At 41.7% G+C, this 13,138-nt stretch overlaps 1 protein-coding gene across 1 annotated transcript in view; it reads right to left on the minus strand.

Annotated features, from left to right (window-relative positions):
* LOC145338794 (AT-rich interactive domain-containing protein 1B-like) overlaps positions 1-13,138 on the minus strand; it is a 70,287-nt gene that overhangs the window by 12,276 nt on the left and 44,873 nt on the right. The window contains exons 3-4 of the mRNA XM_080183186.1: positions 1,264-1,377; positions 340-453 (exon numbers count right to left, since the gene is read on the minus strand). Coding sequence (XP_080039312.1) covers positions 340-453; positions 1,264-1,377 — 228 coding nt within the window. The remainder of the gene's footprint in view (positions 1-339; positions 454-1,263; positions 1,378-13,138) is intronic.

The following is a 13,138-nucleotide window of genomic DNA, read 5'->3' on the forward strand; positions in this document are numbered from 1 at the left end:
CAGAGCAACTTGTAATGGAAATATAAAAAAAAGTACGACTTTGAAAAAGGAACCAAATCCTATGTGCATTTCAGTCCAACCTACTCCACCCTCTACCTCTACTGAAAACTTACATTGGATCTCAGCTACCTGCCTTATCCCAAACCTTGCAACAAATTTCAACAGCAATTTTTGAGGTAGAAAACAGGAGCTTCCAATCTTGTTTATTGTGGCAGTGTCGCTATTTCTCCATCCCTCATAAAAATACCTTGAATACTTGTTCTAGCAGTGATCTATTAAATCATCAGCATCTATCGGATGTCTAAGCAGGTGTGGAACAGCTACTAGGTAGTCACTCACCGGCAGGCTAGATGGACGTCCCTGCTGCATGAGAGTCAGCTCCTCCTGGTTGGGTTTGTTGGAAGTCAACCCCTGCGGAGCCTGAGTGGCAAATGCTTCCTGAGACAAATCCTGCTACAAAATAGATAGAAAAACTAGCATTCATATGCATTCTGGATCATACAAGAAACTGCCAATGATCAGGACTGGCCCAATTTGATCCTATTAACAAATCAGTTAAGTGCGTGACTTTCAGGAGTGAGAGATGGGGAAGTGTCAAACAGCAGAAAACTTTACTGCTTTCTTGATTAACACCTAGTCAAAAAACTGATCTCTGGTTATGTTGGCAAATGAAAGCTGGTTGAAATCTTCAACTGTATGGTCGAACAAAGGCAACAGTGGAGCCATTATAAATGGCCTCTATGGGCGATAAAAAGCCAGGGCTCCAGATATGAATACCCATCTCAAAAGCACACAAGTATGAAGAGCAGGAGCAGGCAGGAACGTGTTAGACTGGGACCTCCCTGCAAACATTAGTCAACACTGTTCCAGTGAGAACCAACGATCTTATTAATTGTGGAAGCATATTACATCAACCTTTCAACTACTTAACCTTTTGCAGCACCAGCTACATAAAGATACAAATGGACATATGCTATCTGAAACATGGTGATTAACTGCTGTTTCTTCCACTCAGCATATCCAACAGGTAGCATGCATTAACTGTGGAAGAACACGTCACCAAGTTACGACGACTACCAATCCAAATGACTGCAATTTAAATTTTAAAAATGCAAAGTCCAGCCCAAGTTAGTGTCCATCTCCTGCACATCACAATGCAGCATAGCAGATGAGATGGGTGTTGAAAGCATCACAATAACAGTGCTTGCTGAAAAATGGGGCGATGAAAAAGCGTTTTTCTTTAAGGCCTAGTATAAAACATACCTGCTGTACTGGGAACCGTTGCTGTTGAGGGTAGGAAGGCTGCTGCTGGTTGTAATATGGTGTCTGGCCCTGCTGACAGTAACTGGCTGCACCCTGCTGGTTGTATGGAGGCATCTGCTCAGAGGGAAGGAACACACTTTAAAAACGTGATCTCCAAAATAATTCAAATATTCCTCAAGTTCACTCACTGAAAGGAAACGGAAACAACAAAATGCAAAAACGTGATCCAGAAATCTACTGAAGAAAAATCTAACTGGATTTCACTTCAAGGAGCAGAAAGACACCACATTATTCCAATTCTGTTATCGGCTGAATAGTACTGGAAACATTTTCCTTCAGAGTTACAGGCATCGTGTGGCAAAGCATTGCTCCCAGCTGGGCACAGAGGAGTGTCGCTGGAAAGTATGCAGCTGTAAGCAGCACGTAGTGTTGGGAACCTGCAGTCGAGCAGATCAGGATTCACTTTCAATGCCGGAAACTGCTCGATACACATCCAATGTTACAAAGCGCCACTCATTAGGCACAACAGGACACTCATGGCTTTGAATAAAGAACAGCTAATTTTAGGATATTATAGACTTTCTTGTTGCAAAATCAGTCTCTGGAAACTAGAACAATCAAGACAGATAGCAGACCAAGAGCCTCTTATGATGGCACTTGTCAGTTTTCATTTATTTTTCCCATTGAATATTTGCCACGGTTGTTGATGTGGCATTTACCAATTTTCAGAAACTTTTCATTTACAGTATTTGTGTTAACAACCTTGAATTTACATTTTTGGCAGTTAAAATTCTAAATTCTAAATTGGGGCAAGGCCAATTTTGATGGTATTAGGCAGGAACTTTCAAAAGTTAATTGGGGAAGGCAAAGGGACGTCTGTTAAGTGGCATGCTTTCAGAAGTGTGTTAACCAGTGATCAGGGTAAACACATTCCTCTTAGTGATGGGCAAGGCTGACAGAAGTCAGGAATCCTGGATGACTTGGGATATTGAGGCCCTGGTCAAGAAGAAGAAAGAGGCGTGCATAGGCAGCTGGGGTCAAGTGAATCTCTTGGAGTATGGGGGTGCAGAAGTTAAGAGAAAAATCAGGAGGGCAAAAAGGGGATACAAAATTGTTTTGGCAGACAAGGCAAAGGAGAATCCAAAGAGCTTCTATAAATACATAAAGGGCAAAAGATTAACATGGGAGAGAGTAGGGCCTCTTAAGGATCAACAAGGTCATGTGTGGATCCACAAGAGATGGGCAAGATCCTAAATGAATACTTCTCATCAGTATTTACTGTTGAGAAAAGCATGGATAGTAGTAGAGGCAGATACAATTTTATCTTTTAAAAAGCATTTAGACAGTTACATGGGTATGATGGATATAGAGGGATATGGGTCAAATGTGGGCGATTGGGATTAGCTTTGGGATTTTTTAAAAAGGGTGGCATGGACAAGTTGGGCTGAAGGGCCTGTTTCCATGCTGTAAACCTCTATGACTTCAATACAGTAAAACAGTATCCTGTGCCTCTAAGGAGAAAGGAAGTCGGGAGGTGTGTGTGTGTGGGGAGAGAGAGAGAGAGAGAGAGAGAGAGAGAGAGAGAGAGAGAGAGAGAGAGAGAGAGAGAGAGGAGAGAAGAGAGAGGCCGAACTGCCAGAGCAAATCAATAAAGAGTGATGACACAAGTCAACAGGTAGGTGAGTGGTCAGTGAGTATTAAAGCATTTTCTTTCTAAACTAAAACAGTGGTTTAAACTAGGGCCAGGAAACTATACAACATAACTGGTTAAATTAATAAATAAAACTACTAATTAATAAAAGCTAAATAAATAAAAGCTAGTCTAAAATATTTCAGAGGAAGCTGTGCGTCTGGACTGCAGAATAAGTTGTGGAAAGAGATGCTGTCCTGAGCATATTTACCTACATGTCCGTTTCGAATCTCTTGTACTCCAGCTCAATGACTGGGCCAAAGTTGGAGACACTCCAATACACATGGGAGGGAGAAGAATGTTCAGACTGTTTTATCCAGAATATAGTCACAACCACGGGAAAATACAAGTCAGGAAAGGGATAATGTAACTGATATGGAGTCAGGTAACAGGGATTTAGGAGAGGCTGAGGAGATGTGCTGCAAACACTAATCCTGTCCAACAGCCCCCATGTATTTGACCCATCAGGTCAAACAAAGACGGCAGGAAGGGCAGCCACAATGCAGACCAAGGCAGAGTGGCTCAGAAGGGTGTCCAGGAGATGCAAGAGCAGATTAGAAATGTGGTAGTAATAGGACACCCAAAAAGTTTAAAGTTTATTTATTCATGTCACAAGTAGGCTTACATCAACACTACAATGAAGTTACCATGAAAATCCCCTAGTCTCCATCCTCCGGCACTTGTTTGGGTACATTGAAGGAGAATGTGGCATGGCCAACGCGCCTAACCAGCAAGACTTTTGCACTGTGGGAGGAAACCGGAGCATTCGGAGGAAACTCACACAGACATGGGTGAATATGCAGACTCCGCACAGACAGTGACCCAAGCCGGGAATCAAACCTGGGTCCCTGGCGCTGTAAGGCGACAATGCTAACCACTGTCACTGTGCCACCACTAATTAGAGGGACAGGTAGCATCCTCAGCAGCTACGAACAAGAAACGTAAAGGCTGTATTGCCTACCCAGGGTTTGGGATATTCCAAAGCAATTATGGAGGGGGTAAATTCCATTGTCATGTTGGAACAATCAACAAAGGCAGGAACTGGGAGGAGGGCTGCAGAAAGAGGATCAAGAACTAGGCTCCAAATTAAAAAGCAGGGCCTCAGGTGTAATAATCTATAGATTATTGCCTAAATTGTTCACAAATTGGCACAATAGTACAGATCAGAAGAATTAAGATGTGGATAAAGGGCTGATGTGGGAAAGTTCCTTTCCATGGGACACTAGAAGCAATTCTGGTGCCAGAAGGAGTTGTACTGATGGCCTGGGCTCTACTCGAACTGGGATGGGACCAGTGTCCTAGCAAAAAGGGTAAACAATGAGGTGGCAAGACTTTAAACTACAAGAAACATAACTACCTAAAACGTAAAGAAAAAAATAGGAGAATTTAGGAAATAACAGAGAAAATAATGAAGTTAGTGGAAATAATAAAGTTACAGAGGACACAGATGGCAAGAAATTAAATAGTGTTAGAGAAGTCTTAAAAGAGTCTTAAACCACAAAGTATAGGGAAATCCTATTAAAGATGAATTGAAATGCCTGTTGAGCAAAGCAGTGTCCATAGTAAAACAGGGGAGCTGGAGGGAACCAGACCTAGGGATTACTGGGGCATGGCTACAGAAAAATCAGAACTGGGAATTCAATATTGTAGAGCATAACATATTTAGAAGAAACAGGGAGTAGGAAAAAGGAGATGGACTTACTGGGGATAACAATTAAAGTAGAAAAAGAGATGCAGATATAGACAAGACAATGTAGAATTCATAAGGATAGCGATTAAAGATTAAAAGGGATATATATCGCACTAAATGTGCAACAGTGGAAGGGAGGCAGAGGAAGAAACGTGTAAACAAATTCGGAAACCGAGCAGGCGAAGAGGATAATGGAACAGAGTTCCTACAATGTATACAGGACTCCTTTGTAACCCAATATGTAAAAAGTGCATGAGACAAGATTCATTACTGAATTTAGTAACGGGGAATGAACCAGAGCAGACAGAAGAAAAAGGAAACATCAAGGTCATTGTGACCATAACATTATATGTATACTTCTCTATCATAAAGTAGAAGTTCAATGAAAACCAAGTTAACAAATTGGAGAAAAGATAGTTTTTAAGGGGTTCAGAAGAGAATTTGGGAAAATAGAATGAGTATTGGCAAACGATGGCATAGAACAATAATTCAAAACACTGTGTTCAGAGAGTGCAAAAAAAAATTCCACTTAAAGGAAAGAGCAAACGAAACACTAGTATGATTCCACGAGTGAATAAAGATGCAAGAGAACAACTGAGGGTTAGGAAAGAGGCATACAAGAACTACATAGGCAGCGGAGGCATGCATTGTAAGGGATAATATAAAGATATTAGGAAAGAAGCCAAAAATTAGAAAGGCAAAAAGGAGCTATGAAATTATCAAGGAACAGTAAAATTACAGACACGATTGAAAAAAGGAAGCCTCTGATGAGAAAAGAATCATTAGTGGATATACAGGATAATACCTTAGCTAATGATAAAGATATGGCAGAAATATTAATCAATTATTGAATATGTACCGGTGAGACAGAAAGGTAGATATGTCGTTGAATAATGAGATGAGCAATATCTGCAATTAGTGTTAAAAAAACAAATGCAATGAATAAACAAACTCAAAAGGATAAAACCCTTGGTCAGGACAGACTGAATGTTAACCAAATCTAGGCAAGAGACAGGGGAGGCATTTTCACTAAATATTGAATAATTTGTTATAAAAAGGTGTAGTACCAAAGAATTAACAGCTGAAATATTCTGACATTTAAGGGGACAGAATATATCCAGGAAATTATGCACTCGTCAGCTTATCAGCATCAAATAAAAATAATGGAAGCCCTTCCAATGCATGGAACAGAAGGACATCAACAGAAAAATATAATGAATAATCAACATGGATTTCATAGAATCACTACAGTGCAGGAGGCCATTTTGACCCATCAAGTCAGCACCCACTCTTCAAAAGAGCGTGTTACCAAATCCACTCCTCCACCCTAACCCAGCACATCTACCTTGGCCAATTCACCTAATTTGCATGTTTTTGGACTGAATGGGAAACCAGAGCACCTAGAGGAAACCAATGCAGACATGGTGAGAACATGCAACCTCCATGCAGACAATCACCCGAGGCTGGAATTGAACCCGGGTTCCTGGCTCTGTGGGGCAGCACTATGCCATCATACCACCCAAAAATTTCAAACAAAATCTGATTGAGCAACGTTATTGAATATTTTGAAAAAGGTAACGGGGGAGTAGAGAATGGTAATGCAGTAAATCCGGATTTTCCAAAGACCATAAGGGCAGAGAACGTGGAGTCAAGGGACGAGTGACAGGATGGATCACAAGCTGGCTTTGTGACAGAAAATAGTGTGGGGTCGAAAGGTTAGTTAGTCAGAATGGTAGGAGATGGAATGTGATATTCTAAAAGAATCATTGCAGGGACCGCTGATGTTCATAATTTACATTAGTGATTTGGACTTCGGAAGCACATGCAAATTTTTCTAAATTTACAAATGACAAAAAGAAAATCAGGCAGCAGGGACAAGGGAGAAGCTATGAAATACTGAGGACTGTCGCAAATTACAGGTAAACATTTAAAATCTTGCAGAATGGTCAAATAAAATTCAATGCGGGTAAATGTATCATGGTTTTGTAAGTAAGAATAGGGAGGTTACTTATCACTTGGAAGTCTACGGGGCTAGAGGAACAAAAGGAATCTTAAATTTAAATCACTAGAAGCTGTACCACAGATTAACAAGATCATACAAAAAGCAAACCAGGTCCTGGACAGTATTCATAGAGGGACTGAATTAAAAGGTAGGAAAGTTATACTAAACCTGTATCAAACCTTGCTTATATGACAAAGTACTGCATGCGCTTCTGACTCCACATTACAAGAAGAAATTAGATGCAATGGAGAGAGTGCAGAGAAGACACCAGAAATGGATGGGTATACATATAATAAAAGGCTGGGGTATGATCTAATGCAGTTATTTAAAATTTCAAAAGGTTTTGATAAGAATGGACATAGAGAGAATGTTCCCGTTTGTGGGGAGGAATTAACACAAGATAGATTTTTTGGGGACTAATAGGGAATTCAAAAGAAACGTCTTCATCCAATGAGTGGTGAGAACATTGAATTCACTACCACAAGGAGCAACAAATGCACTTAAAGGAACGTTAGGGAAGTGTGATGGAGAAGGAAGTAGATGTTTACAATGGTCACAATGTAGAACTTAGATTAGGAAAAACGGTAGGAGGTTCGAGTGCAATCAACAGTGGCTGACATGGATCAAATGCCATGTTTCTGTGCAATATATCCTATGTAAAGCAAACGTTATAAAATACAGGTTTTAAGGAGGCCTTTAAACTGGGGAGAGAATTGTCACAGCAATGGGGTCCAAGGGACTATCTCCCAACAGTTAAGTTTTCTGAAAGAATATATATCTGAAACACGTTCAATAAAGCTGAACCTCAAATAGGGCATACTTGCAGTTGCTGAGTGCAAGTGACAAATGGGTTCCCAGTATTGTTGCTGATAATGGATGTAAATCCAATGTTCTTCCACTAGTGAATACAGCTTCAGTCTACCACTTATATGTTTTTTTTTACACACACATTCAGTCTCAAGGGATTCATCACATGGGTGGTTCAGGGCTGAATGTTAGTTCATCAAGTCCAAACATTTTTAATGCAACCATAGAAGTTTACAATACAACAGGGGGCCACCATGACTGCTTCGCCTCTTGTGCAAACCAAAATAATCTAGTATCTCTGCACGCACCCTCCAGACCCCTGTACCTTCCTTTGCATCAAACATTTATCCAATTTTCCTATGAAAAAAATGGAATGGCCTCTGCCTAACACTTTGTGGCAAATTATTTCACACTCCGAGAAATAAGTTCTCCTAATCTCTTATTTCAAATTTAGTGATTGTCACTAATTTCTAACAACCAAGTCTTTATTCATTTCATTAAAACATCTATTAAATCTCTTTGGCATTTCAAATCTTTCATCCTATCATTTCCCAACTGTGAAATCATCCTGGTGAATCAAAACTATTTGCTAACCATTGTTTTCAACAAATGTATTCCTTTACACACATTCAATACCTCAATTTAGAAATCCCAATTTAGAAATCCCAAATTAACTACCTGCTTTTGAAGAACTATGTATTGGAGGTCTTTCTATTTATTCACATCCTACAATGTACCCATCAAGTGCCTGTGGTAAGGATTGAGGCTTTAGTCTTCCTGATGCTTAACTGAAGGAAATTGAAGTCCACTCAATAATGAATAACAGACAAGCAGCTTCACAACACAAAATGTATTGGAAGATCAATGGAGTTCAGCCTGATTTTAGTGAAAGACAGAAGATCTAGTTCTTGGAAATGAGATGGGGAACTAGGTAATGGAAGACAGGGGAAACATCTAGGGAACATCAATCAAATTCCAAGTTCAGAGAAAACTGAGAAAAGGGATGAAGGAAAGAGAAAATCTCATTTAAAAAGAACAAAAAAAACATTTTATGTCAATGACCTATCAATAAATGCTGAAGGTAGACCATTTATCTGAAATATTTAACTTTGTTCTCTCTTCACAGATGCTGTCCAAGTTGCTGAGTTTTATTTTTGTATTAAAATTCTACTAGAAAGGATGCTAGGAGCAGAATCCTCTCAATTTTTAAAGTGGATAAATATTTGAAATATAAAAAAGTAGAAAGCTTTAGGGAAAGAAGTGATGCAGTGTAATAAGAACTTGAAAAAACATAACTGGATTCATTTCCGGGGAACAGAATTGAAAGGGAGGTTATGTTCAACTTGTACAGATCCTTGGTGACGTGATACTGAGTGTGGCGAACAGTTCTGGTTTCAATAATACAGAAAAGGTACAGAGACACCAGAGAGGGTTTAAAAAAGATTTACTAGAGTGATACTAGCACTGAGGGGATATAGTCACCAAGAAAGTTTGAACTAGCTGGAGCTGCTCTCTCTAGAAATGGGAACATTGAGGCATGACCTAAAGTAAATGATAGATGTAGAGATGTTTCACCAGACGGCAAGGCAAGAACTACAGGCCATAAATGTAACATTGTCACCAAAATATCCAATAGGAAACTCAGTAGAACTTCTTTATATAGGCAGGTTAGAATGTAGAACTTGCTACCATAAGGAGTTTCTTCAGCCACTATCATTGATGCATTTAAAGACAGATAAAACATAACAGGACAAAGTGATAGGTTTATAAGAACATAATAGGAGCAGGAGTAGGCCATCTAGCCCTTCGAGCCTGCCCCGCCATTCAATAAGATCATGGCTGATCTGTTGTGGCTCAGTTCCACTTTCCCGCCCTCTCCCCATAACCCTTAATCCCCTCTCTTATCAAGAACCCATCAACCCGCTTCTTAAAAATATTTAGCGAGGCAGCCTCCACCACTTCAACGGGCAGAGAATTCCAGAGATTCACCACCCTTTGAGTGAAGAAGTTCCTCCTCAACTCCGTTCTAAACCGCCTCCCCTTTATCTTGAGGCTGTGCCCCCTAGTCCTACTGTCTTTTTTGAGCGGGAAGAGTCTCTCCACCTCTATCCTATCCATCCCATTCATCATCTTATACGTCTCAATGAGATCTCCCCTCATTCTTCTAAACTCTAACGAGTACAAGCCTAGTTTATTCAGCCTCTCCTCATAGCTCAATCCCCTCAACTCCGGTATCAGCCTAGTAAACCTCCTCTGCACTCCCTCCAGGGCCAAAATATCCTTGCGCAGGTGCGGCGCCCAAAACTGCACACAGTACTCCAGCTGCGGCCTCACCAATGCCCTATACAGCTGCAGCAAGACCTCCCTACTTTTATATTCAATCCCCCTCGCTATGAAGGCCAGCATCCCATTCGCCTTCCTGACCACCTGCTGCACCTGCAAGCTGGGTTTTTGTGACTCATGCACAAGGACCCCGAGGTCCCTCTGCACCGTCGCCTGCTGCAGTTTTTCGCCACGTAAGTAATAGTCCTTCCTACCATTCTTCCTACCAAAGTGGACCACCTCACACTTGCCAACATTAAATTCCATTTGCCATTTCCTGGCCCATTCGCCCAGCCTATCTAGATCCTTCTGCAGACTCTCCACACCCTCCGCACAATTTGCCTTTCCCCCAATCTTGGTGTCATCAGCAAATTTCGACACCCTGCACTCGGTTCCCTCCTCCAGATCATCTATATAAATGGTAAATAGCTGAGGCCCCAGCACCGACCCCTGGGGCACCCCACTAGTCACCAACCGCCAATCCAAATAGCACCCATTGACCCCCACTCTCTGCCTCCTATTTGACAACCAATCCTCTATCCACGCTAACACCCTACCCCCAACTCCATGTCCCCTGACCTTCTGCAATAACCTCTTGTGAGGTACCTTGTCAAACGCCTTCTGGAAATCCAGAAAGACCACATCCACCGGCTCTCCTCTATCCACTGCCCTAGACACATCCTCATAGAACTCCAGTAAATTTGTCAGACACGACTTCCCTTTAATGAAACCGTGTTGCGTCCGCCCTATCAAGCAATTCCCTTCAAGATGCCTCGCAAGTTCCTCCTTAATGACGGATTCTAACATTTTACCTACCACAGACGTTAAACTAACCGGCCTATAATTCCCCGCCTTTTGCCTGGCACCCTTCTTAAACAACGGCGTAACATTAGCCGTTTTCCAATCTTCCGGCACTTCCCCGGAATCCAGCGACGTCTGGAAAATAACCACCAAGGCATCCACTATAACCTCCGCCATTTCTTTCAGAACCCTCGGATGCATTCCATCCGGTCCTGGGGACTTGTCCACAATCAGCCCCTCCAGTCTGTCGAGCACCACCCCTCTAGTAACAGTAATGTCATTAAGACCCTCCATTCCTACCACCTTTCCATCGCTAACACCCGGCAAATTATTCACGTCCTCCTCCGTGAAGACAGAAACAAAAAAGTTATTCAAGACCTTAGCCATATCCCCATCCCCTACCACTAGCTCCCCTTTCTCATCCTCTAAAGGACCAACGTTCACCCTAGCCAGCCTCTTCCTTTTTATATATTTATAAAAACTCTTGCCATCCTTTTTTATATTAAGTGCTAGCCCAGCCTCATAGCTTCTCCTACCCTCCTTTATCAACTTCTTTGTCAATCTTTGTTGACATTTAAACCTTTCCCAATCCTCTTCTCGCCCACTGCTCTTAGCTACTCTAAATTCCTCCGCTTTTAATTTAACACTTTCCTTCACCTCCTTCGTTATCCACGGCTTATTACCTCTCTTCCTACTGTCCTTTTTAACCATCGGAATAAATTTCTGCTGAGCACCAAGAAAGATCTCCTTAAAGATCCTCCACTGCTCCTCAGCAGACCTACCTTCCAACGCACTCCCCCAGTCCACATTCGCCAATTCTTCTCTCATCCTACCATACTCCCCTCTATTCAAACAAAGGACGCGTGTCCGGGAACCCACTTTCTCCTCCTCCATCTGCACCAGAAACTCCACCATACAATGATCACTCTCTTCAAGAGGATCCTTCACCGCAAGGTCCCTAATTGATGAGGTTTATGATGAGGTTAGATTAAGAAGGCTACGAGTAGGCTTGCACGGAGCATAAACATCAGCTTGGACCATGGACTAAAAAGCTGTTTCTGTGCTGTAAATATTTTATAAAATGCCCGAGCTGAATGGAAAGTTCTGAGAGGTAGTACAAAGATGACATGTGAAAAGGCCTTCTCCCCTTTTTGGTAATTTATTTCAAATAATTCAAATTAAATCCGATCATGGTCACCCACATAGAGGGACAAACCAGATCCAAGCTCACAAGACAAGGATACTGCACCCCATCTTGGGCTCAGTCAAACAAAATCCAACCTGGAAAGATGAGACATTGCAGTCCACCTAGGGTTGACCTAAAGTTTGGACTATGGGCAGCACCGTGATGCAGCGGTTAGCACTGCTGCTTCTCATCAGGGATCTAGTTCGATTCCCAGCTTATGTCACTGTCTGTACAGAGTTTGCACATTCTCGTGTCTGCGTGAGTTTCCTCCGGGTGCTCCAGTTTCCTCCCACAGTCCAAAGATGTGCAGGTTAGGTTGATTGGCTGTGCTAAATTGCCATTTAGTGGGGTGGGGATAGGGGCTGGATGGAAGGGATCATGGACGGTGCAGACTCAATGAGCCGAATGGCTTCCCTCTGCATTGTATGGATTCTATGAGTCATCTTAGCCAAAAGGCAAAGGTAACTTTGAAAAATTGCATCAGGTAAAGCCTCATTGGCTACCTTGATCCTTAACTCTACCCTAGCCAGGGCAGACCACAATCACAGACATCAGCATACCAAGTGCAATGGGCTTGCCTCATCCTTTGCCTGACCATGGTTGCACCCATCTTACCTGTGCTATAAAATTCAGATTCTATGATCTTCAACCTACACTCAAGGACAAAATGGGTACCTGTGCAAGTTATTCTCAGAAAATCCTCCAGAGGTAGGAGCAAGTTAATTATCTGTCACAGTCTCAAGCAGTTTTGAACCAGTCTTTCAAAGATTAACAGTTGTAAATATGTAAATACCCACCAGCACTTTCTACTGACTATGCTATGCAGTCATGCAGGGCATGCCACAGTTAGGGAAGGGTTAGGGCATCAACTATTTATCATGTCAGTTTTTGATATGGATTGTGTGATACCAACAAAACTATTATTCTAAGATGGTCAACATCAATGACTGATTCTATGGTAACAGATTTCAGGACATTGCCCAAATACACTAAGAAACTGCAGGCTACTCACTGATGTTTAGTCTGATGCCTGACTTCTTGCTTTTAATTCTGGGACTTCTCCCTATTTCCATTCTTTTATCTACTTGTTTACAAATACACTGGTGACAACATTTTATTAGTGCATTTGAAATGATGCAGAGCGACAGCAAGCTTCCACAGAGCACATCTTCAATCCCAAGCAGCCCAGAAGAACACTCCACTACTAAAAGAATAAGGAACCAAAATATAAGCAAATAGCAGCTTGAGAAACAGACAAAAATGGGAAGTTCCAGATGATCATAGGGAAGTCCAGAAACTAGATCGAAAATTGAGTTAAATCTCTTCCATAATAAATCGCAATGGAGTTTTACTTCATTCCAAGATCCCCAAGTGTAA

Source organism: Carcharhinus amblyrhynchos, unplaced genomic scaffold, assembly GCF_965287045.1.
Source record: "Carcharhinus amblyrhynchos unplaced genomic scaffold, sCarAmb.v2.hapA chromosome_178, whole genome shotgun sequence".
Classification (NCBI taxonomy): Eukaryota; Metazoa; Chordata; class Chondrichthyes; order Carcharhiniformes; family Carcharhinidae; genus Carcharhinus; species Carcharhinus amblyrhynchos.